We start from the raw sequence: 26,943 nt of genomic DNA on the forward strand, positions 1-26,943 counted from the left end.
TTGGAGTTAGGGCCAGCATGCGAAAGGAGGGCCACCACAGGGATGGGATTTTCTACTTAGAGACACAATCATATCCGAGCAGTCTGCTCTCAGCTCCCAAAGGGGAAACTGGCCCAGGAAAGCAGCTGAAGATGTCAACAGTTAGATGTGAGGACTAATATTCAGCAAGCTGTAATTCACTTAACCTGACCATTTGCTGGGAAGGTAAATCAACTCCTGTATTGCTCCTGTGAAGTCATATTCCCAGTACAGAAGAAAGAGACTTTCAGAACACACACAGTACATGTATATACATACAGAATGAAATTCTGAACAACAGGAGAGGCAGATATTTGACTGAATAGAAGATACATAAACCCAGCAATTTCTTGTACAGTAACCAAAGTGGTATCACACTTCCTATTTACAGGTATCCAGCATACCTCAGGTTACAAAGGATTTTTAAAAGACTTAATTATCCCCATTTTACAAGGAGGAAAACTGGGCTTCAAAGATGTACAGGAAGCTGCTCAAGCTGCATACTCAGCAGACTGAGGCAAGAATCTGGGTTTCTCAGATTCCACATTGGTTTTAAACCTGATTAACAACAGGTATGGCTAGCTTGGATAGAACAGCATTAAGCACCCTGGATTATCCATCCTAGGGCTGGGATGTTCACACAGCAATGAGTCTTCCAGATAGGAAATGGAGATGCTCCACTATGTCAGCGACCAATTTGGTCCAGTGATCCACAAAGGTGTCCGGTTGGTATAGAGTTAGGAGGAAAGTCTTTTCTTTGCCATTATACTTTCATGTTATATGTCAAATAACCTAAGGATGATATTCTCAAGGAGCTACTGAATCTTAGCTCAGGATGAGTCTGGATAAACAAGGGAACTATACAACATATAGGTACAGCCTCTCAGGAAACCACCTATCTACCTACCAATAACATCAGTACTAATGAAGATTCAACAGTTCAGTGTGACTCATCGCTATGTCTTACCTAGACATTGTCAGAGCTTGAATAGATTCTAGAGAATGCTTCAGAGGTGAAGGAGAAACTAAAAGCAAATTATCATATGTCAAATGTTTTAGAGAGCCAAATTAGAACTCAGGTCTCTCATTTTCTAATATATCTAGCACTGCCTGCACAATACCATTCTATCCTCAACCAAAATCAGTGTAGAAGAATGGAAATAGCAATTCTACTTTTAAATATCTACTAGAAAAGCCTACATAACTTCCATCATTCAGTTCCTTGAGGAACACACAATCTTACCAGAAATGTAAACCTACACATAAATGCTCATTCATGAGAATTGAAAGGTCTAACTTGGAGTCAATTTTCACATCATTCATGCAACAGTTTAACCCCATTTCTTTTTACTGGTGACACCACAACAGCTGGCCACTAAGGTTGCATGGTACTCTCCTTTAGAGATCTGAAGACCACTCAACTATTACTTAAAAAAAAAAAAGGTTTGCAATGATCAAATGCTCGTTCTGAATACAATCTGAGGCAACATGGAATGCTATCTTAGTTCCTCAAAGAATAAACACTGGTAAAATAGAATAGAATAGAATAGAATATTGGAGCTGGTATAATAGAATATTGGAGCTCTAACTTATGATTTAGGTTCTGTCATTAATGCTCCTGGTCTACTGTCACAGTCCTCAGTCTCGATATGTGTTATCTGATAGAGCAACTAGCCACATATGGCTAATGAACACTTGAAATGTGACCAGTATGAATTGAGATGTGTATAGAAACACATCAGATTTCAAAGACTTAGTAAAATATATTATTAAAAAATTTATAGTGATAATATATTATATTTTATCATAATATTTTAGATATATTAGGTTAAGTAAAATACATTAAATTAATTTCACTGTATCTTTTTAACTTTTTTTAGTGTGGCTACTAGAAATTTTTAAATTATATTTGAGATTTGCATTTGTAGCTCACATTATATTTCTTTTTTAAAAAATATTTATTTATTTATTTATTTTATTTGGCTGTGTGGATCTTAGTTGCGGCATGCAGGATCTTCATTGTGGCATGTGGGATCTTTAGTTGCAGCATGAGGGCTCTTAGCTGCAGCAAGTGGGATCTAATTCCATGACCAGAGATCGAACCCAGGCCCCTGAATTGGTAGCACAGAGTCTTAACCACTGGACCACCAGGGAAGTCCCTCACATTATATTTCTATTGGACTGTACTGGCCTAGGCCAAATCGTTCTCAACATCAAAGACTGTGATTTAACTAGCCTAGAGCCTGGGTTTTAGTGTTTGTTGTTTTTTGTTTTTTTTTTAAGATTCCAAGTGAATTATTTCATTGTGAAGCCAGGATTGAGAACCACTAGGCTAGACTCTATACTATGCATGCCTGGCCCAGCCAGTGGTCTTCTCAAAGGTCAGCTTCAGCCCATCCAACAGGCTGCTTGGGCTGTGTGCTTGGAAAAACACTCCTCCTGGACTTGGATGTAGGAAAATCAATGCCAGTTCATTGATATTCTGAAGCTTGATTCTGTCATTCACCTCCTGGGGTCATTCTGCCTTGCTCAATATTTTGTCCCACCCCTTGAATTACAGTTTATTATAAAAATGACATTTCACTATAGGTGAAATACATGCAGATGTGGGTGATTTTGTCACTGGGTGCAGTTTAATCCTTCTTTTAAAGGGAGGGCCGTCAGCCTAAGACACACAAGCTGTCTGTGTACGGGGCCTCTTGTTAGTTCCAAAGGCCCATGGTTATTGATGTGTTCTTTCTAACTACCCCTGGGACCAGTTCATCAACCAACAAAGCTGAGCTTGGACACACAGCATGTGGAAACTCTGATGGAAGACTCCATATAGGTAGAGGAGAAAGGACTGGATATTTCATTAAGAAATTCTCAGGATAGAGGGGATGAGAGGCTATTTTGTCTACTTCCTTGCTTCTGAGCAGTGCCCTCACCTAAATTGCTCTAACTGGATAACAGTGCTTCCTACATTTGCAGCCCTCCAAGGAAGGAGGCCTCTTTCAACCACTATGACCAGCCTTCATACATAGACCTTATTGGAGTTAATAAGGTGGAGGTGGTGGTGGTGATGATGAGGATAATGATAATGATAAAGCAAGTTACCATTTGCTAAGCACCCACTATGTGCCAAGCACTGTGTCGGATTCTTTACTCACATAGTGATCTCATTTAATCCTCATAAAAAGTCTCCTATTCCTATTTTTCAGATGAGGAAATAAGGCTCAGGAAAGATAAAAGTCTTGCCAAAAGCCACAGAGCTAGGAGGTAGTAAAGCTGAAACTGCATCTGCATCTCAGATTATCTGATTCCAAATGCCCTGCTCCTTCCTTCATGTCACACTTCTATCCTTCTTATCCTGAGACCCTTCTCCAAGGGCCCAAGGGCCCAAGCCACTCTGATCTTTTGTTTGGGGTCAGGACTTCAGTCTTATATTACAAAAGAAACTAACAAAAGATGATAGGCTGTGGTAAGGATGGTCATAAGACATCCTGATGTGGCTTTGGTACTTGTATTGCCACAAATCTGTTTTAATGTACATTATTTAATTCACTGTGATATCCCCTGTCATGAAAGAATTGCCAACACCATTTTGCATATGGGGAAAATCAGAGCTCACAATTGCCAAACAACTGATTCTAGCTCATAACTCCAAGGATGGCCAAGAGCTGGAACACCAGGCCAATGTTCTTTCCCCATTAGCATCCTGCTAATGGGTGACCCAGAGGAAGTGGAAACTGCTAAGGAGCCCCTTCCCAAGAGCCCCTTCTTTTAACGGCCAGGTTTTTCATGGTACAATGTCAAAGGGGCCAAGGCCTTGCCAGCACTATCAAGCTGCCTGCTTCCCACCCTGGACACATCTTAGTTCCCAGCCACCTTGCAAAAAGTAAGATTTGCAATGAGTAAACTCCAACCCCTGGGAGGGTAGAGAGCCCAGACGCTTACATTCACAGCTGTAGACAATCATAAGACAACACGCAGGGGTGTTCACACTTCCCTAAATGAGAGAAAGGAGGCAAAGGAAGCAGAGAGGAGTGGGGAGGGGAGAAAGAGGGTGGGAAGAGATCTATAAAAAGAAAGGATAAAAAAAGAGGAGGCAAGGAAAAGAAAGAAAACAGAAAAGAGAGAGAAGAAAGGTAAAATTTCACAGCAATATAGAGTTAAAAGCATCTTCAAAACCATCAAGGCAAAAAGGGAAGTGATTTGTGCAAAGTCACAGTGGGTAGAAGGTGGGAGGCAGGAGGTGGGGATTGTTAAAATAAACAAGATAAAAAAGTCTCAAAACTAGAAGGGCAAAGATTAAAGGAAGCCCGGGCCCTGGGTAGGTGACCAAACACATGGGGAAAAATGTGAGGAGTGACAAGAAGGGGAAGGAGGAGAACAAGGGCTGGTGAAGGGGAGGCCAGGGGCAAGTAGCCAAGGAGACAGGAGAGGAGAGTGAAGGCTGACACTCACCCTCACAAAGCTGGCAGGAAACCATCCCTCCTCATCGTCGATCTGGCCCCACCACCAATCCTTGTTGGAAGCATCCAAGACTTTGATGACGTCGCCAGCCTTAAATGCCAACTCCCGGTTGGCCATGGTGACGTGATCCCATACTGCCTCAGCACTAACGATGGAATCTCCAGTGATCAGCTTAGGAGACAAAATAAGAATGTGTTCAGTCCACACATCTAGCTACCTTACTTGCCCCCCTCCCCAAATCTCTACTACTTATGGAAAAACTCACATATTAGTGATGAAGGGTAGGGTGATGGAGATGACATTGGGAGAGCAAGCTCCACTGGACTACAAGACAAATAATACTATCAACTCTCCATTAGCCAGTGGGTAGAATGACCCAGAATGTGTATATGGACTACACAGACCTCATGATTTTATCCCTACTCAAGATCTCCTTCCCTAGAGAAGAAAAAGCTCCAATCCATTCTCCTTGGTACTTCGAGGCAGCCCTGGAGCTGGAATGGGCAGAGAGTCTGAAACCAATGGCTAAAATGAGGCTCGAGCATATTTGCTATAAATTCTCTGTGCTCCTCCCCCTTTCTTCTTCTTCTTTGGAACTGTCCAATTGAGAGTTGGTGATACATTATTTAATCCTACTGTACCCCACCCTCAGGAGTTACAGACCACAGCATTCCTCACATATAATGGACCCCAGTCCTGCAGCCTCCTGTTCTCACCCACACATGATGCTATCCAGAGAGGTCATGTGTTCATAGGTATGAAAGAATATGGCGTTCTGTGATGCCTTGCTCCCAAGAAACTCGACATTGTCACAGATTCACTCAGTGATTTAAACAACCACCCTGTAAGATACACAGGGAATCTAGGTTGACTTCTACATCTGATAGATGGCAAAACTGAACCATAAGCAAGTTAAGGGGTAAGCTCAGTTTCAGTCAGCAAGGCAGGGGCTATGCACAGAGCCTAACCTTGGTCCTTAGAATTTGTGGCCAGCAGGACTTGGCTCCACATAGCGCCAGGCAGACATCTATGCCACTGCCACATAAACATACACACACATATGTTCATGACACTTGTCTATGCACAGTGATGAGGATGGGTGTTGGGGAATAGTTAGTTTCTCTCTGGCTACCATCCTGACCACTGTGTTATGTATTCTTCTTTTTCCCCTAACTGGTTCCAGCCTGTATGGGTCATCAATCTTTCTGGCATTTGGAGGAACAATTTCCAGAATAGAGAACATATGTCCTGTCAGGCAAAGGACTCAAACATTCCCTCCCCAGAACTGAATTGCTGCACATGTCCTCTAGAAGTCATCTTTTCCATTAGCCTACTTTGAGGAAGGACCCCAAGGCAATTATGGTTCCACAAGACTGAAGTCAAAACAATTTAAAGATAACAGAGACAGAATATGGAACATGCATCCTCTCACACAGGTCTGCCTTCCAACATACCAGCCAGAGAATACCCCTATGGTCATGATATTAATGCATAACACATCACACACAGGAGAAAACACACACACTGATCTTTTGACTTAGTTAGGGCATTCTGTTGGTTAGCTTCTGCATGAGGCATCCTTCATTGCTCAGGGGTCTAGCCATTGTGCCTTCTATAGAAGGCATAGAGGGAGCTCCTCAGCTTGGATGTAAAAGAGATTTCAAATAGGACCTTTTGTAATAACACATTTAAAGTACCTCATGCTTTACTGTTCACAAAGTGTTTTCACATCTACTGCATCACTTGAACCTTACTGAATGAGCTGGATCTATTACCCATATTTTAAAGATAAGGAAACTGAGGCTCAGAGTGGTGGCCTGGTCCTTTGGCCAATCACACATGTAATAAATTATGGAGCTCAGTCTTCTGACTGTATATGCACTAATACCTATCATGCCATACTACCAATGTTTACTAATAAGCTAAAATGAACACACAGAACTCCATTCATAATATCATAAACAAGATGGCTCCATTCTTCAACCCCAAAGAAAGAGACTTGGACAGCCACCTTCAGTTACTGGTGCCCCTGACTAAGAGGAGATTTATTTATATGTTGAATTTGCTTTCTTCCAATTACACTAAAAGTCAATATCTTCTTGTTCTGGCCTCAGTGGAGAAGAAGAATTGCTGGTCACTGACCTCAATAAAATAAGTATTTACAGAGAAGTCTCCCCTGTCCTGCCAAAGATGGGTACCAACAGGGTGCTGCTAGAGCTCGATAAGCACATACAGGCCCAACTCAGAGCACCATGAGGGCTTATAGTCTAAAGATATATCATTGACTTTTTATCAAGGGTCAAAGAGTGATCTTGGCATCACTTACCAATGCTCTGCTCAGGACTCTATCTGTGATGCTGTTTGAATTACCCTAGTCCCAGTTCTGGCTGATTCCACTGCCTGTATTTTTTCTACAGTGCAGTCTTCTTTTGAGAGACTCCATGCTTGGATTCTCCCAGCAGCACTTGGCTCATTCTTGTCCCCATTTAGTCCAGTTGACATGCCTGGGCACTCAGGTCACAAAGTCCAGCTATGCCCTGGACAAGGCCAATCCCTGGATAGGACCCAGTGGCCACAAACCAACTGGCAAGCCTGTTGTCACTGCCTACTTGGAATCAACGACAGAACTAGGCAGCACTTCAAAGATCATCACCCTTAATCCCTCATTTTATAGATCAGGTATAATATAGCAGGAGTGACTTGCCTAAGGTCACAAGATGGCCAGCCTAGTGAACCATTTTTTCCCCAACATAACACCATAGATAGAGAAGGTGGAAAAAGAACACTTGGATTTAAGACCTTGCTAAAGAAGGGATGATAAAGATGATAATATTAGCTAATATAGAGCACTAAATATATGTAAGGCACTATTCTAAGCACTTTACACACATCAACTCATTTAATCCTCACAGCAACCCTTTGAGGAAATACTATTATTATCCCTATCCTACAGACGAGGGAACTGAAGCTCTGAGAGATTAAATAATTTGCCCAAATTCAAACAGCCAATAAGTACTTAAGTCATAATTCAAATGCAGGCACAGTCTGGCTCTTATAGAGCCTCTGCTCTTATAAACTATGCTGCCTCTGAGTCTCACTTTCTTCATCTGTTAAGTGAGGATAATTCTACACTCCCACCTGATTCACAAGCTGTAAGACACTGAACCAAGAGTTGACAGATGTGTGTGCAGATAATGAGAGAAGGGCAATCCAGAAGTGGCTCGTAGCTGTATAGGGCTCCTGTGTTCTCTAGTCACAAATGCAAGCAGGAATAAGGGAATGTTCTTCCCTATCTTCTGAGATGTTTTAAGTTTGGGCTGCTGGAAATTGGTTTTAAATCTCCCCTTTGTATACAGGATTGACTTTTAACTTGCTACAATTTTTCATAAATATGACTTTGCTCATCCATTTTCCACCCAACACTCATTGAGTGCATTCCCACTGTGTGCAGGGATCTGCTTACTGTGATTCAGCCACAGTCCTTACCTGAAGATCAAGGGCCCTTTGGGTACCAACAGTGAATGCCCTTCAAGCAGTATGCAAAGGTGGTTAAGGGCAAGCAAATCTAGCTTCCATTCTGGGCTTTGCTACTTTAGAAAGTAACAGTGACAATGGGAGGTGAAGAGTACAAGAGGAGCCACATAAATAAACCAAAATGGAACTGTCAGCATGTAAGGAGTACAATATCACAAAAGCCATGGATGAGACTTTCAAGCTATACAACCCTTGGTTTCAGTTTCTTCATGTGCAAAATGGGGATATTAATACCTGCCTCACAGGCAGAATTGTAGAGAAGGTGAACTGAGTTCTGGATGTATAGTGCCTCATACAGTGCCTGGTATACTCTGGCCTAGTACAAGACTTCAGAGGAAGGATCATGTGTGGCTATTGGACTCTAAAACAGTTTTATGGGGCACTGAAATAGGCCTTAAAGAAGAGATATGGGAACATATATATATGTATAACTGATTCACTTTGTTATAAAGCAGAAACTAACATACCATTGTAAAGCAGTTATACCCCAATAAAGATGATAAAAAAAAAAAGAATGGGTAGGATTGTTACAGAGTAGGGAACAAGAAAGGCATGTGAGGCAGAGTAAAGTGTCCAAGGTGAAGGCTATGGGAAATTTGATGGTAAATATGTAGTGGAGTTGGAAAGGGCTGGGAAGAGTGGGATTGAACGGCAGCTAGAAAGATGGATTGGAGACCTGTTTGAAGGTATTTAGATCTCCTTTGAGTAAAAGGAGGAGGCCAAAGTTGATTTGGCAGAGGGAGTGCAATCCTAAGTGTGATCATTAAGGCATGAGGGTAAGTTATGAGGAAATGTTGGTTTTGGAAGGGGAGAAGAGATGATAAGTTTTCTCTTTGATATGCTGAATGTTGGGGGCCAGCAGGACATGCAGGTAGATTTGAAGTTCAAGAGAGATCAAGGGAGATAGTTATACAGGTTTGGGGGTCAATGGCCCAGAAGAAATTGTAGAAACCAAGGAAGTTTGCCCTGGAAGAAAGTGCTAAGAAAGAAGGCCAGAAACGTAGGAAAACAATAATGGGAAGCAAGGAAGAGAAGAGGAGCCAGAGAAACAAACCAAAATGGAGCTGTCAGAACATAGTTAGGATACCAAGGGGTGCAATCTCATAAAAATCAAGGACAAGAGTTTCGAGTAGCAGGAGCTGATCAAATTATCAAATCGTACAGAGCTACCTATAAGAGGAAGAAAGCCAAGAAAAGTCCATTTGGGAGTGGCTATATCAAGACTTAAGTTCTTTATTTCTTGTTTATAACTGGTTTATTCACCCCCCCCCAAATTCCTAATTTCCCAACTATCCCAACTTCTTCATCTTGCAAGCCCAACAAAAAGCCAGAAGGTGGTACTGGGTTACTCCAGCAACGTACCCAAATAGCTCTTGGCCTTGGGACAGTGCTGATGTGACTTCTAAAATAATTCCCAATCCTCAGGGCATTTCGAGTACAGGACTAAATATAGGTTGGTTCTTGCTCAGACTTACCAGTGAGTGGGACATACAGTGTTCTGCATCCCCAAACCAAAGACACTTTTGGACATGAATAAGAAGATAAAGGGGGGAAGAGTCATAATATTGATATAATTCTTAAAGAAGGAATGATATCGGGCTTCCCTGGTGGTGCAGTGGTTGAGAGTCTGCCTGCCAATGCAGGGGACACGGGTTCGTGCCCCAGTCCGGGAAGATCCCACATGCCGCGGAGCAGCTAGGCCCGTGAGCCATGGCCGCTGAGCCTGTGCGTCTGGAGCCTGTGCTCCGCAACGGGAGAGACCACAACAGTTGAGAGGCCCGTGTACCGCAAAAAAAAAAAAAAAAAAAAAAAAAAAAAAAAAAAAGAAGAAGGAATGATATCCAATTCGTTTTTATCTATATTTCCCAGGAATTCTAATTTCAAATATTCTATCCCATTGTCCTACCCATGTGCCCTGACTTTTAACCTGGAAATATGATCACTGTACCCTGTAGGCATTGGGAGTTTGATCTCTTAGGCTGGTCTCTGATAAACAATGAGGAATGTGCCTACAGCTAACTTGGAGTGTCCAGTGGGCCCTTTCAGGAGGAAGGAAAGAAGGCAAGGAAGAAGGGAGGAAGAAAGTAAAACAGGGAGAAAGAAAGGGAAGGAGGGAGAAAGAGAAACTTACACTTGTTGCAAACATATGCCAGGCATTGGGTAAGAGACTTTCTTTTGTGATCTTAGTCTCTATGGCTCTCCAAGGTAAGCATTAACATCCCCATTTTTACTGAAGATAACCTGTGATATTACCAAGTAGCCCACAGTTACCCAGTTAGTAGGTGGTAGAGCAGATTTGAATCTCTAGCTGAGCTTATTGTATAGCTTTGCTTTTGCCCATCCCCAACGCTACCTGCCAAGATAGCAGGGAGAGAGGTCTCCCAGCTGGTTTCTCTCTCCAGGGAGACCAGCCCACCCTGTAAATGACCTAAAGCAGTAGTTCTCAATCCTCTAGAAAGCTTGTTAAAACACAGATTGCTAGGCCCCATGAGTCTCTTATTCAGTAGGTCTGAAATGGGGCTTGAGAACTTGCACTTCAGACAAGTTCCCAGGGGATGCCTACGATGCTGGTTCAGGAATCACACTTGGTGAACCACTGCCCTAGAGAATCTTTCTAGCCTAGGCTTTAGCCATGCCTCTCCTGATGCCTCATTCTCCCAAGGATCCCCATGCCACCCCCACAGGTTGGGCTCCCTGCCTGTCTAGGAGGCATTCCTCAGTGGTTAGTATGTCTGAGAATGGGTATTTTGGGTCATGTAAGGAGGATTCCCAACGCCAGGCCTTGCCAACACAGAAATAAAGCCCTCACCAGTTTTCCAGAGCTGTACCACTTGCCTTCCCCTCCATATTCTTGCCCTCTAGCTGAGCAATACCACCCCCAAAATAGTTGTTTAATTAGCCTGGGTGGCTGCCAGAAATACTAGAATTTTAATGGCAAGAAATAGAAGAGGGAAAGGTTAAAAAAAGTGTTGTTCAGAATAGCATATGTTCCAGTTGCCATGAAAGTAGCTGAGCCAGGCCTGCATTTTGAGAAGCTTCACAAGGGGACAAGGAGGAGTATGAAGGAGTTTTGCCTTTCTGTAAGGTTTTCTCAGTTGGTACCTGCCCCCATCCTCTCAGAAGGTCCCCTCCCTCAACAGCTAGGCATGGACAAGAGCAAGATTCCTTCCTTTGTTCCCTTTAAGCACATCTAAAATAGGCTGGGATTTTATTCTCTCTCCTGAATAAACTAGATGTCCTTTTCATATGGCCTTGTAAACAGACTCTGGTTATCTTGCCCAAAGTGTTCAAGGACAACAATCTCACCCACTTCTGGAAAGATGTAAAGCAGACTGTTCCAACAACAGCGGGGAGGTACCAAAAGACTGGCTACTGGAGGAAGTTCTGCCAGTAACTCATTGAATCATCTTGGATAGGTCCATTTACCTGTCTCAGTTTCTTTATCCATCAAGCTACAGACTTGAATCAAATAGATGACTTCTGAAGTCCTTTCCAGCCCTGGCTTTCTATTGAGGGTAACACTTGAGCTTTGCAGAGGACAGGAATTTCATTATTGCAGCTTATTTCTTCTCACCCATCTTTGTGCTTACCAGTATGCTTTCTTTGCTCTCCACTCAGGAAAATGAGAACTTGGCACTGACTAGTCCCTTCTTGAATATAACTCACTCAGGCATTGTTAGTGACACATTAAAGCACAGGCCAGTCAGACTGGCTGGGAAAACTGAGGAATGAGTTTCCCACTTTAGCCCTTGACTGCCCTATTCAAAAGTCAATGGGGACATTTACTCTTTGTTCTCTCCATGTAGCTCCTCAGATAAATCATCTTTCTCATGACATTGGCTCTTAGTACCTCCAGTTCCATATTTCCCACTACCTGTTCCACATTTCCCTGGGGGCCTGCTACTGCCTCCAATAAAACATATGTAAAACTCATAATAAGGCCTCATTCCCCTCCTTCCTCATTTTTCCCATTTCTGATAACTTTTCTGGGTGTGCTGTTTCTTTCTTCTACATGTATCTCTCTCAGATAAAACCCTTTATCTTCTATTTCAATGCCTTATCCTAGGTCTGGCCCTTATCACCTCAAGTTGCCTCCCAACTGGCCTTCCTGCTACTCACAGGTCTCTTTCCTCCTCAAGCTACTCAATAATTGTACTTCACAAAACTTCTTTGCTGGTGCCACTATCCATGCTCAAGAAGCCTCAAGAACTCTCTACTGTCAATCTCTCAAAATTCTCCTTAATTTAGCCCCATCTATGGATCCAATCCTTGTCTTGAACCTGGCAGGGACCTTCCACTCTAGTCAAACTGAGTCTCTTGCAGGCAGATAACTCCTACCTCTGTGCCTCTGATTCAGCCATTCCCTTGGCCATGGTTAAGTGTAGGGACACTGGAGCTATGCTGCCTCTTCCTTGCCGTAGGATCTTGGCCCACCTGCTCCTTAATCCTGTCTCTGATGACTCCAGCCTGTATATTCTCTCCCTTGACTCTTTCACTAATTTCTACCTAGGATAAGAAGAAGATATTAGACAATGTGGAGTTATTCAAGTTATCAACCAGGGTGTTATTCTCCAGACTGTACACTTGTGAACAGTAAATCTAAAACATCTGCTTAATCTTTAATGAACAACATTGTTTTTAGCCTCTAAAGTTCTATGACCAGAGCCCTAAAACCAGGCAAGCTCAGAGGAAGAACACAGCAACAGAGTGAGCATTTCTGTTCAGGTTGCAGAATATTCTATGGGGCCAAAGAAATTGTTTGCATAACATGTACCAGGTGGCCTATAGGCCAATCCATTGCCGGTAGGATTTATGACCAGGCGGCTTCTGGGGTGGGCTGGTTTTTGCTGAAGATCTTCGCAGATGCTCAGTGGTCATCAGGGAAAGAAGAAGAGATGTCAGGTAAGAAAAAACAACATGAATTTAAAAAAAAATCATAAGGATTGCTTTTTTTTTCCCTGTGACTTAATAGTTCACACTTAGCTAGTTTCAGCTTTAATCAGGGTATTGCTATCACCCATAACTAAATAATTTCATTTCTGAGCAGAATAGTTAATGCATTTAAGTGATGATGGCTCTAAATGCACTAAAAGGAAATATGCAAATACTGTCACTTTTCATGATATGATCATCTTCTTCCTAGTTTGGGCATGTGATTTGTGAGTCATTAGGCGTTGGCTTTCTTCAATATCTCATTGTACCATCCATTTTTCATTTTAATAAAATGAAGGTTGGCTTTAGCCACACCTGGGAAACATGAACCCCAGCTAGGCTGGCTTGATTTGAAAGGTGATCGTAGATGCAGGTCGCTCAGCAAGAGCAAGACAGACCACCTCATCCAGACGCCAATATGTCACAAGCCAACTCACACCTGTCAGCCACTAAAAGCTTGGGAAACCCAGGCAAGCATCTTAAGATATGAAGCCATCCAGGACATTTTGTCATTCATCACAGACTAATAACAAAGGATAACACCTCTTTCTAAACCTCTTCCAAGAGAAGTTACAAAGTGATCTCAGCTATAACGGTGACCAAACATATGAGGTAAGGGAAGTTGCTTGTTTGGTGTAGACCTTAGCAATGGACTTTTCTGGTATGAAACTTCAGCCACTAGCTCAACCTAATGGGCCCAGGAGTTTCTGAAGTAAGACCCAGCTGCTGCCCCAAAGTTCATGACGTTAAGAGTTTGGTCTTGTTGAAGGAATAAGTCCTTTAGAGAAAATGCAGCCAACTGGGCCAAGTATTGCACAGATCAGAGAGAAGAAATGTTTCCAGACCACCAACCATGATACTGTTGGCTGGAGAAGTCTCCCATACCAGAATAGTTCCCAACCTGATAAGCATCAGCTTGCACCTTCAAAGCATCTTGGGAATAAAAGTTAGTCAAGCTGTTTTGGATTATTTTGGCACTATTCAGGTGTCTCTGATTCATTACACCAGTTTGATTTGTGGTCCCCAGACCCTCTGCTCAGAATCACCCCAGCATTTTTAACAAGGAGCCCAAGTAATTCTAAATCATATATCATACTGAGACCAAGAGTCTTTTAAACTTTCTAGAGCCAGAGTTTGAAGTACAAGAATTTCCTGTTACTGCACTGGCCCATTCAGAAGAAACCAGAATCTCTGAAACTCTGTCTCCTGGCTTCTCCTTCTTGTGTCAGCTTCCAGGCAGGCTAAGGAATTATAACAGTTTGTCTAGGAGGATTTTCCCTGTCTGCTTCAAGAGACTATCTGCACCTGCACACCCACTCCCACCCCCATCCTGACCTTCAACACTGAGGCCCCCAATGGCCCTAATGGAAAATACTTGCAGCATCTCTCTACACTACAATCTAGAAACAATTTCTTAGAGCTGTGTTCAATCTACCCAAGTCAGCTCCCAATATTTTAAGAGACAAATTATTAGCAAAAAAATTGACTCAGCAATGTACTCTCCATGAGTTGAGTCAGAAGCAATTCATCCCAAGCTGGAGGTTACTCTGACCCCAGTCTGTCTCTGCCTTGAGCCAGATTAGGCCATATCTCCAAAATATTCCTGCTCTGGGCATCATGCCCTTCTTGGACTTGCTGTGGGTACTAAGTTCCAGCCACCCATTTGGGTCTCTTGTTGCCTTCATACCTTGAAAGATGGCCAGGGCAAGCCTAGGGGATAGGAAGAGGGCTCAAAAAGCCCCAAATGCCTGAGGTGACCTAGACCCATCTTGGGCCCTGCACCTGGGTTCTTGAATTTCTTTATGTGATTCAACGGGGACCAGCCCTGGGAGCCTTAAATTTCTTTGGACTGTGACTTGAAGGCCAGCCTTGGCGTTCCTCCAAGGGGTGGGGGTGGGGCTCCTCTAGGTTTACAGAAGGGTAGGAGGAGGGGGCTAGAACTACATGAAGAATCTGTCCTCCGTGCCTCCCACATGTATAGTTCTATACTCATCAACACCACAGCCAGAGGGTGGGTGGGCAAGGCAGAGAGAAGAAGGGAAAGTAATTTTTTATCCATTTGACAGATGTCGTGTTAAAATCTTGTAGGGGAAGGAGGACTGTAGGTGGGGGGAGGAGCAGTGGAGGAGATAGGTTGGAACTAATAGTTCTAATGTTGTATTAAATGTGGCCATCTGGTCTAAGGTGATGAGAACAGGAACAGCATTTAGTAAGGCGCACTGTGACATGCTCCTATATCTGGAGAAGAGAGAGGAAAAATAAACATATTTCAATCAACTTAAACCACCTTGAAGTCTACTGAGCATGCCCACCCAGGACACAGGCTTGCAAAGGCTCTAGCCTTGGCAGGCATTCCAAGGAGAATGTAATTGTCTCCTGGGGAGTCCTTATGGCCCAAAAGAGAAATCTGCATTTAAACAGTCCATCAGAAAGTGAAAGATGGTTTCCAGTAGCTTATTGATTTCCCTCTTCTCCTTTGCTCCCTGAAAGAGAAAAGACATTGGCCAAGGCATTTAGCAGTGTTTCTGGTCCTTATCAGGAGCATTTCCTGTTCAGGGGTGGGTCATGTTTCTCCTGACAAAGTCTAGCATATTCCTGGGTTCCCAGCAGACATGAAAAATGGTGGATGAGCAGGAGTGGTCAGTGAGCATTCACTAGATCAGGCCACAGGGGACTCAAATTAGCTGAGCTGGCTCCCCTTCACACTGTGTCCTTAAAGACTACGGAAAGAGGGATGCAACATCTAAACCTAGGCTGCCAAAGAGGACACATGAGAAGCACAATCAGACCCACCCTCAGGGCCCAGGAAGGATAGCATCCGGTTTGTGTCTGCAGGAAAAGTGATTGTGCTTATAACAAAAGAACTTCAAGTAGGTCAGGCAGGCTTATATAAGAGATCCTCTGCTTGTCTGGGCTAGGTGGAGGAGGTGGGGGTGAAGAAGGGAAGGGACCCAGGGAAGCTGACTGAGGGATAAAGCATCCAGTAAGATGCTAGGGCTTGAACCAACTCTTCTTGACTCTGTCTCGGGCTCAAAAGCCTGAAAGAGTAGATTATTATACTCAGAAAAGGCCAGGATTGGAGACTCCCAAGAGCTAGCACACCTAGTTCAGTCCAACATTTTACAGATAAGAAAACTGAGGCTCTAGTAAGAGGAAGTTACCTAATGTGTCAAGTTAGTCAGCAGCAGAGCCAAGATTAGAAAATAAGCCTACAGTCTTTTAGAAGGACAGTTGTCAATTGTTTTGATTAAAAATTGTCAATTGGTTAAAAAAATAAACACCTACCCCAGTATCTAAGTGCTACTAAAGTAGTATGTGTTTTACAAAAAATCTCCACAAAAAATAGAAATTAAATGATGAGATTAACTATTTAATATATAAAGAACTTCTAATATTTTCTCCATGAGCTTCATTTTGGAAATCAGTTTTAGACATTTTCTGGTGCTCTTTCCTCCCTCTGCTCTACAGATGTCACCCCTTGAATACTACATCCAGCACCTGCCTCACCCTCCTCTCAGGGCCCCAAACAAATCTGACCCTCCCTGGAAATGAAGGGGTAAGAACACCTCAGTATGAAGGCTAGGTGGAGACACTTCCAGTATCTCCTTTATCACCAAATGTCTTTGCTAAGGAATCTGAATTTCAAATTTATACTAAAATGAAATGCTAGTGAAAAAAGTGGGATGGGAAGAATGGGCTCCAGGCTTGGCTTGATTGCTGACTTGCAGTATTGAACTTAAGCAGATATAACTCCTCCCTGAGCTAGTTGGGCTAGGTTATCTCAAATGGAAAGTTAGGGTTGTCTTTGACAGATGCTGCTGCCTTGCTTCTAAAAGCAGGTTTTGTCAAGAGACAGAAGGGAGTTGAAGGAGACATGGAAACAAGGAAGGCAGAAGAGGGAGGGGGTGGGATAAGAAAGGTCAGAAGACAAAACTTGACTATTTCAAATTTTTGTCATTGGCTACCTCTACCCAGAATAGAACTCTAGTACAGTAATGGCCTTTGGGTTCCACTGCCAGAAGGAAGAATACTGCTTTCTCCACACAGTTCAGGCCACTGGGTTCAAGCCACCTAAAGCAGCTTCCAGAAAAGAGTAAGCAGCACCCCTACCATGTGCTAAACACATTATAGTTCTAGGTTGTTTTCATATTCAATTCACATTCATAAGCTCACTAGATCCTCCCAGCAACTCTGGGAGGTAAGAAGAGTAGGGATGAGACCTCGTTTTAAAGATGAAGAAACAGGATTGGACAAAGGAAGTCCCTCAGGTAACGCAGGAGCAGAGGCCAGAAGAGAACCCAAATCTTCCGACTCACAGTCCAATATTTTTCTAATAATAAAAAATGGCTATAATTTACTGAGTGCTTAGTGTGTATCAGAGACAAATCTAAGTTTTTACATATACTAACTTGTTTGATCCCCATTTTAAAAATGAGAAAACCATAGTTCAGAAAGATGAAGTGATTGCTGAAGGTCATACAGGGCCAGAAGCAAAACCCAAGTAGTTTTGCTCTAGAACCAGGGCTCTTAACCTCTGTTCTCCACAGCATATCCTCATGCTCCTACAGGATCACAGAACCTTCAAGGTATAGCAAGGTATAGAACAGTGTGTATATTACCATAAAAAAGAGAAAAAAGAATATATTCATATATGTTTATATATCCATAGAACATTTCTCTGGAAGGACTCACTGATGGCCTCTGCAGAAGAAGCCAAGTGGCTGGAGGGCAGGGCTAGAGTGAGACTTTTCACTGTGTACCCTCTTGTACCTTTTGAACCATATGAATGTATTTCCTTTTCAAAAATAAAGTCATTTTTAAATGAGGTATCTAGGGTCAAGAGAGCTGAAGAAACTGTGTGGCTCCTTCTTGGCAGGGCTTTGGCGACTAACCGTTCCCTATTCACCTCTCTGGCTTCTCAAACTTGAAGAACAGAAGGTGTCTCTCTCCTTTCTTCTTCCAGTTTCCTCACCCTTGACATTGCTTGTCCAATCCCCCAGAAAGGCCAATACTGTAGTCATTATACAGATTTTAGCAGCACAAGTGAAAATAGCAACAGTTTGGGTTAGGCTCCCACAGCCAATCTGTGAATTACAGGAAAATAATGTATTAGCGGCAGGACAGATGATAAAAGACACAAAAGGCCTTCTTCCCCAAGGCCTGAGCTCCACATACTCTTCCATCTCCTTCCTCTCACCACTGTGTCTCATTGTACCTACCCACCCTTCTCCCGGGCTGAGAAAGCAAAAATAAACAAGCTAGAAAGGCTCTAGGAAATATGGCCTAGCTTGTGAGTCTGTGGTGTACAAGGAAGAGCACACTAAGGGAGAAAAAGTCAGCCTAGCTGGGTTTAAATGTCCACATCAAGGCCAGGTGAGAGTCAGCCCAGATGGTCTCAAAGGACCCTCCCAGCTTTGGTTTTTGGATTTCCACTATCATCCCTCAAGAGTTGGCAAAATACTCCACAGATCAAGGCCCTTAAACATTATTTCTTCAGATACCTTTAGGCCCAACCCCTTAGGCAGGTCAGTCACACAGGGCTTCTGTACCCAGGAAGCTGTGAGGAGGTGGGGGTGGCCAAGGTAGATCAAGTGCCTTCAGGGATCCTCCTGAAGTGAATTAAATGGGCAGCACAATTCCCTCTCACAACAGCTTAGCATCTTCTCCAACGCTTCACTGCTTCCAATATGCAAGAGACAAGTAGGACATGAGCTGCTGTGGAAGGGATGACAGGTCAGTCAGTGTGCCTCTCGTGGGCAAGCAGGACACTTCTGGGCAAGGCTGGGTCCCAGAGAGCCCCCATTCCTTGCTACGTGTCAGAGACAAAGCTAAATTTTTAACATATGTTAAGTTGCCACCAGCAGCTTCCTTTTAGCACTATAATTCATTGGGTGGTAGCTTGGGGCCATAGAAAGAACACTGAATATAATCTGAAGGCATGGCTTCTAGACCTGAATCCACCACTACCTAATCCTGTATCTTCAGGCTGGTCCCTCCTTCTCTGAGACTCAGTATCCCCATCTGCAAAATGGAGACAATACTACTTTAAAAAGGGTAGGGGTAAGGAGTTGAGAAATAGACTGAAGATAAGCTCCTAGATTACCTCCAAAGTACCTGTAATCACACCCTGGTTGAACTCTTAATAATAGTAAAACATGTTCAACATTTTACAAGGCACTTTTCACATACTTTGTCACCATGAATTCTTGCACCCCACAATCCTGAAACTTAACAGTTAAGCCCATTTTACAGACCAGAAAACAGACTCAGAAGAAATTTGCCCACAATTTATGGGATGAGGAGAAATCTGAACTTGTGCTACATAGTCTAGTTCCCGACCCACCCCCTTCAACAAAGCAGGTGAAATGGCCCTGGGCACAGAACTTAGAATAAGACACTTTATCAGAGCCAGTACTGGCACTCGAGGCTACTTCCTCTGGCAGGTGGCAGGTACAGGCCATCTGAGATTGCCTTTTCTAGTTTAGGAAGGAGACCCTATTTCTGATGCTCCCCACTTTCCCTACATAGAGTTCCTGAGGAGCCAAAGCTATATGACCACCTAAATGTTGCAAACCTGTGTTCTGGGAAAGGATTGACCTGGCACTGAAAAGCATCTGTATGAGTGAGGGTGATCCAAGAATGACTCTGACCAACCTGACATCATGAGGTTGCCTCTCCCTGGCCCCCTTTTTGGCCTTTTTTCTACTGCTACTCTGTAAGTCAGGCTCAGTAGCTGGCATGCATCGAGACCAGCTTAGGGATAGGGTAAGTACAGATCTGTTGGTGAAGAACAAATACATCTGCAAAGCATTTTCTCAATTCTGAGCCTTGCCAGCGTCTGAGAGACAATACTGACGATTTTACCTATAGAACAAATAAGACTCAGACAGAGGAAGGAAACCTGACTGAGACATACCCTAAGTGGCAGAATAGCAACTGAAATTTGTTTTTCTTGATCTCAAGTCCAAAGTTCAAAAACAGGTATGAGGCTGTCACAGTCAACAGTAATCCACTGGGGCTCTGAGGTTGCTGCTCCAGGGCAGACCTGGCATATTCTAGCCACCTGTCTCACTGCTTCCCACCCTTCACCCAGATCCAGTCTAGGGCCCCCTCTTCCAGCTCCAGCCTTTGGTACTAAGGGCCAGAAAGGCCTACCCAGGACACCCCGACCTGGTTTCTAGCTTGAGAAACTCTAAAAATAGCCCTCATTAGTGGGGCCAGATGGCCTAAGCTGGTATGCCTAGGGGCAGGGCTGTGGTCATTAAGCATGTGGCTATTCTCTCCTACCACCACTGGCCAAGGAGAGGCTGAGCCTCTGCCCCCCTTTATGCATCCTACTACTTCCCCTCACACCCTCCCACCCACAATTTAGATATACTTACTCTGGTCCAAGTTGTTACTTCATTCCCAAGAAAAACAAACTTTAATATTCAGTTACTTTAGGTTTTCTAGGATATTACTTCACAATCATATCATTCCCTAATGGTCTGTAACTACATTGGGGGATAGAGGAGCAGGCTCAAGCTTTCTGCATTGATCAGTGTCAATTTATCTTCTCCATCTGCCTGTTAACATCTCAGGGCTCAGTTCTAAGTTTTGTTTGACTGGTGGAGCCTGCTATAACACATGCTACCTTGAGTATCCATTTTATTCCTGAGCTCACTGCCCTCTGAAGCCTGATTTCAGGGATAAAGGTGCAGAGCAAAGTGATAGAGGCCCACCAGATGGGGCCAGTGCCCTGTTTTGCCCACTTGGAAGACTGAGACAGCTGGCCTTAGAATGTGTTCTGCATCAGAGAGTGTCCCATAGGGATGTGTGGGGCATGTGAGTATGTCCCATAGGTGTGTTCAACTGTGTCTCAAGGTGGGAGAGTTGTTTGTCCATGTAAGTCGTTAGGAGTGTGTGCTTGGGGGTAGAAGTATATCTGAGTATGCATCTCAGTGTGCCCTACATGTGAGTGTACAGTTATGTTTTATATGTATCCATGTGTGTCCACAAACAAATTTGCATAAGCATGCCTCACATGTGTCTGTATATATGTACCCTACCTGTGCCAAGTGTGTGCAAGTGAGTGTGCCCTATGGTTAACTGAATGTGTGTGCTCCAAGTGTGTCAATGTGAAAGCATACCCCACATGTGTATCCCATGTGTATCCCAAATATACTGGACATATGTCTGAGTGTGTGCATCACATGTGACCTATAGTGTGTGTGTGTACATGTGGGTATGGGTAGAGGGCATGGATAGACAGCAAGACTGAACTAATTTTCCTCCTGCACAATTTGTTTCTAACAGGTGTCCTCTAAGACACTTGGATTAATCTGCTCCTAAGCAGGTCAGAGGACATGGGTTTGAATTTCATCTGTCACTTTCTGAATATGGTGTTCATAGGTGCTTTCCCCAAGAGGGTTAGCCACCACTCCATTTATCCAAGAGGCCTCAAAAATATGAGGTCTAGCAGCCAAGAGTTGAACAGAGAGACAAGACAAGGATCAAGGACCAACTATGAGACTTTGGGCAAGTCCTTGACTCTCCCCAGACAGCAGGTTCCCAAGCAGAACTGTAAGGGAGTGGGCTTATGGGTTCTTCCTCATTCTCATCCAGTGACTTTCTTAGTTTAAGCATCATGGACTAACATTGGTCCCTCCCACCACCACTACCACCACTACAAAAAGACAGTGCACAGATACGTGCATATGGATTAGCACCTACAGCTGTCTCGTTCTAGCTAGGTCCCCTCTAGCTCTGGACAAGCTACTGGTTGGCTCCCTACATTTGTCATTCCACACTCATTTTTCCAGTGTCCTGAGCCACCTGGAGTAAAAGGGATAAAGTCCTAAAGGCATAGAATCTTCACTAAAGCTCAGGCAAAATGAGATGGGGTTTACCCAAAGCATTCCTTCCCCATCCTTTGGGATGACTGTGGGAACTACTGATGGTACTAAGCCAGCTTTTAGGCTCAAGGCACGACCAGATAAATCTACAAAGAGAAAACCTCCAAACAGGGCACGAAGGGCCACAGGATCTAGGGCCACTCTTCTGCATTTGGCAAGGCCTTTCATGCATCCCTGGATGATATGTGGGTGGACTTATCATAGGTCAAATAGATGTACCTGAGCTGCCTATTAGTGGTTCAGTGCCAACCTAGCCAGAGCTATATAGTGACATCTGCCTAGTTTTCTCTGCTATCTTGATTAACTTTTATAATAAGACATAGATAGAAACAAAGTGCAGAAGGCATCTTTAGAATGAACTCCTTGCCCAAGGCCATTTGGTATGGGTGGGTTGATAACAGCTAACTATATATGCTATGCTCTTTCTAGTACACCACTGCTTTTAAGAGGAAACACTGATAGTTTCAATTTACTTAGCCATAAAATGGGAAGAATCCTGGCCTTGCTCACCTCATAGAATTGTGAGAAAAGACAAATGTGGCAGGAATAAAAAACTATACAGTAGTCTTTATCTTCTTGCCCTGTCCCCGGGGCAATGAGAATTTCCCAAACAAAATGATACAGATAAAGGTGAAAAGTGCAGATTTGTTCTAATTAGGTCATTTGTCCACAGCCTTCAATTTCTAACATAACTCTTAATCATATCATGAAATCCAGTAATGCTCATCACAAATTCTAGCTAAGGACCTGGGAGCAAAGAATTGTTTTTTAATTTCCAAGTGCCTAGGTGATTCTGGCTTGATGGACTTGAAAAGGCACTAAATAAAAACACAATTAACTTTGGCTTTCTTCCACATTCCTCTTTTATCTTTTCAGGAGATAGGGAGAGAGAAAGCTAGTCTGGTATTCATAGCGCCATGTGTGGCCAGGTTGCGAGGTGGGTGGAGCTGGGGGTAAATAAAAGAAAGCTTCTTATAAAGAAAAAAAATCCCAGCTTCCCACCAATGACCCACGACATGGGCTGGGACGTAGGGATTCTATCCTTCCAAGGGAGGAAAGTAAAAGAGGCCTCCAAGTTGTAACAGAGAGAAATGAGGCACAAAGACAATGTGATTTGTTCAAGGTCACCCAGCAACTAAGTTCATATTTGCGGTTCCTCTTTATTCATGTGTAAGCCTTTCACTAACAAATCCTTTCCAGAGAGCCTACCAAGTGTCAGGCCCCTCCACTACAGCAGTCACCCAGAGATTTCAGCCTCAGAAAGTTCTCAGGGATTATCAGCCTCAATTAACAGAAAAGAAAACCAACTCATAGAGGCTAAGTGACTTGCCCAAGGTCACAGAGCTAAACAACGACAGACAACTAGTTCAGTGATCCTTTGCTTTCTATCACACCATATAGATTTCCCTTACCATCCCTGAAAGACAAGAGCAGCTTGCAAGTCTCATGGGTCCAGGAACTCACATCCTTGCAAGGCAATGCTCTAGCTCCAGTACTGCTTCAAACATACTGTGTTTCCTTGGGTGAGCCCTTTCTCATTCTGAGCCTAGTTACCTAGCCTCCAAAATGAGGGAATTGGACTCAAGACAGCTGTAACACCCCTTTTCTAGAAGATACAGCTGTCTGGAATGATTTTAAATGGCACTGTAACTTCCAGAGCTTGAGCCCAGATCAGGCAATATATGACGATACATCCCTGAGCCTCATTTTTCTCATCTGTAAAATGCAGGTAATCCCAGTTTTACCTACTTCACAGGGCCACAGAGAAGATCAAGTGAGACAATGTGAAAAACCCACTGAAAAGTTTAAGTTTAAGACAATGTGAGAGAGAGAGAGAGAGAGAGAGAGAGAGTCAAGAATCAAGCGAACATCCACTAGCCCCAGTTGCTTTTCTCTAAATCCAAGTAGAGAAAGTGTCTATGCATGTTTTATCCAATAAATCTTCCTGAGCCCTCCTATGCAGTTCAATCTGGATTCTCAAGACAAGCACCTCAGGTGGTTGCAAGGTCCAAAGGAAATTAATAAATCCCTCCGCTCCCTTTAGTCCCTAAACACGAAGGAGTCTAATCATTTTGCCTGTTCTGAGACTTCCCACCATGCCAGCTCTATCAAAGCCTCTCCTAGGGATGCCTGGCTCCACCATGCCTCTTTCCCAGTGCCAAAGCACCCACTGCCCAGCCCTCCTGCCAACCAGCATGGTTCACAGAGGGAGGAGGAAGGAAGAGAGTGGGCAGAGGAGAGGCTGTGGGAGGTACAGCTAAAAGTAGATGCTGCCTTTAGGCACCACACTCTGAGGGGGTGGGGGTGGGCTCAGCACATCCTTCCTGCAGCCAGCTGGGCACGGAGGTGCATCCTTTCTCTCCTCTAATGAAGGCAGGCAGACAAAGAGATCAGAGCTGCCAGAACTATTCCCAGAGCTGACTATGGACGCACAGTGCTAGCCTCCTCTGGGCCCCGAGGGTGGATGGCTGAGCAACACTGTGCTGCTTCCAGGGCTCCCTGCCTCAGAAGAACTGATGTAGTCTGCAGGAGATTCGGTGCTCCCCCCACCCCATCTGACTGCCTGGCACCCTAAGGGCTCTGACAGGCCTGTTCCCCTTTAGGAGGTTACATAATACTCTTGTTCTCTCAGCCTCTCTGTCAGCTCTCTCTCTCCAACCGAACCTGAGAGAGCATTCAGGTCTCTGAGACAGCCAAGAGAGCATAGAGCCAGAACACTATAGCAGAGGTAGCAGGTTATAGGGGGCAAGGGCCTGATTTGATGACTCAGGAACACAGACCCATCACTGCAACCTTGGATAAGTCCCTTTTCCCTTCAGTGCCTTAATTTTCTCACTTGTAAAACAGGAAGGGGAAAAAAAAAAAACAGGAAGGGGAGAGGCATGCAGATCTCCAAGGTACTCTAATCTCTGCCCCTATGTGATTCTCTATGTGAATCCTGGCCACATAAATGAAAGACAACACCCCAACCCGCCTCTTACATCCAAGGTTGTCCTATCTTCCAAGTAATCTGGCTGAGCTGGGCAGATCCTTCCCCACTCTTCTAATTCTAATTCCCCTAATGAATAAGGTCTGCACTTGCAAGTCGAACTCTAGACTCTGTCTGCCACTTCTGTCCCAGGCCCATTTCAACCAGACAAGTTCTGCTTTTTCAGGTTTTATAGAGAAGCTACTGGCTCCAATTTCATTTGAGAACATGATTCTTCTACTAAATCTACTCCTCATTTTAGTGACATGGAAACTGAGGCCTAGTGGAGAAGGGTTTTGATCAAGTTCTGGGAGCAAGGTAGGTACAGAGCCACAGCTTGCTCTTAGGGGGCCCAAGGCCATTTTTTTCTCCTACTAAAGAACTGCCTTCCATATGCTGTCTCTCTGTCATGCATGCATAATTTCCTCTCTTCACTACTACTAACTCTCAACCTTGATGCTCAAAGACCAAATGCCCAGTTCTTGTCAGGGGCCTGAAACTAGCACAGAAGACTGATAAGAACAAGAAAGAACTGGCCTCAGACAAATCCCTCCCTTAATGTCTCCTTTTCCACCAGGTTGTCCCTTTGTTCCTTTCTTCAAAGTTTCCTCTTGAGTTCTGCTCTATGTCAGTGGTGGCTTTTCAATTCTCAGAGTCATGACCATATTCTGACCACAGAGTCCACTATGCAGCCTACACTGGAAGAACTGCAAAGATCTGCTGTCAAGAGGCCTGGGTTCTAGGCCAGAAATTACCACTTTCTGAATGTGTGACCTTGAGTAAGTCACTTAATCTTACTGTGAATCAGTTTCCTCAACTACTTCCAGATTTGAGGAAAAAGCCAATGAAATAACTAGGAAACTTTATTCATTTAAATTCTTATTAACAGTAGTAGTAGTATTAATTAAATGAATGGCTACTTAAAATTCTGCAGGAAGGGGTTCTGGGGTGTCAAAGCAGCCTGCCCCTTGCCTCCTAGGCTTTCCCAGAACTATGAGGCTGGTATTTTATCTATAAGAGGCAATTCTCAATTATCCATGCAACATGTATCTTTAACAACAAATACTAAATCCCATAGTAGCATCCCCCTGACACTCAGTTCACTGTAGGGCTCCCTTCCTTGTGGGCAATCAGTGTGTGCTCAATGAATACAACCTCCAGTTCAGTTGTCCTAGAAGAAACCTAAGCTAAATATAATTAGGAAGGCAAGTCTATTACCCCCTAAAATCACCCTGTGCACTCCAAACCTGCTATAAGAGATCTTTGGATTACCTACTGGTTTTGAATAATATGCTTAATCTTTTTTTTTTTTCGCTGTATGCAGGCCTCTCACTGTTGTGGCCTCTCCCGTTGCGGAGCACAGGCTCCGGACGCGCAGGCCCAGCGGCCATGGCTCACTGGCCCAGCCGCTCCGTGGCACGTGGGATCCTCCTGAACCGGGGCACGAACCTGTGTCCCCTGCATCGGCAGGCGGACTCTCAACCACTGCGCCACCAGGGAAACCCTGTTTAATCATTTTGATCATTAGTATTAATCACAAAGTAAGCACAGATCATTAAAGCTGGAAGAAATCTTTGAAGCTATCTAATCCACCTGACTTTATTTTACAGATGAGGAAACCAAATTTCAGAGGGGAGAGGTAATTTGACCAAGGTCACCCAGAAAATGAACAGAATCTTCTGCACTACTATAGAAAATGCATAGGGACTATTTTCCTGAAAGGTTCAAACCATCTCACAGCTGATAATTTAAAATCCAAATAGGTCCTCAGACTACTCACTCTCTAGGGTTGAGTCCTCCTTTTTAAGGTGGACACAAGCCCCTAGAATTCATCAAGGCCCCCACAATCCTAGAATAAAATCTCACCATCTGTGAAGCCTGCCTATTCACGTGTGTGATAAGCCAGATTCAGGCTGAGCTGACATTTCCTTTGAACATAGCAGTCATTCTCATCCCTGGCTGAACATTCCTGTCACCTCAGGGAGCTTTTAAAAAAATATTGATGCCACGGCCTCACCATGACCAACTCAATCAGATCTCCCCCAGAGATTTTAGGAATTGTTGTTAGTCTTGTTAACTCCCCAGGTGATTCCAATGTGCAACCAAGGCTGAGAACCACAGTGTAAATGGAAACAATTCAGC

The 26,943-nt window shown here is 43.8% G+C and overlaps 1 protein-coding gene across 7 annotated transcripts in view; it reads right to left on the bottom strand.

Annotated features, from left to right (window-relative positions):
• The window catches only part of ARHGEF9 (Cdc42 guanine nucleotide exchange factor 9), a 228,522-nt gene that overhangs the window by 169,602 nt on the left and 31,977 nt on the right, over nt 1-26,943 (bottom strand). For 6 of the 7 annotated variants that reach the window (XR_007474746.1, XM_049704605.1, XM_033414768.2 and 3 more), the window contains exon 2: nt 4,465-4,644. Coding sequence is in view for 6 of the 7 variants with exons in the window: in XM_049704605.1 (XP_049560562.1) it covers nt 4,465-4,644 (180 nt within the window). In the remaining variant the exon portion in view is untranslated. Of the gene's footprint in view, nt 1-4,464; nt 4,645-12,345; nt 12,501-26,943 lie in introns of those variants that run through there. The other variant, XM_033414773.2, reaches the window with a different exon arrangement.

This window comes from Orcinus orca, chromosome X (genome assembly GCF_937001465.1).
Source record: "Orcinus orca chromosome X, mOrcOrc1.1, whole genome shotgun sequence".
NCBI classification, from domain to species: domain Eukaryota; kingdom Metazoa; phylum Chordata; class Mammalia; order Artiodactyla; family Delphinidae; genus Orcinus; species Orcinus orca.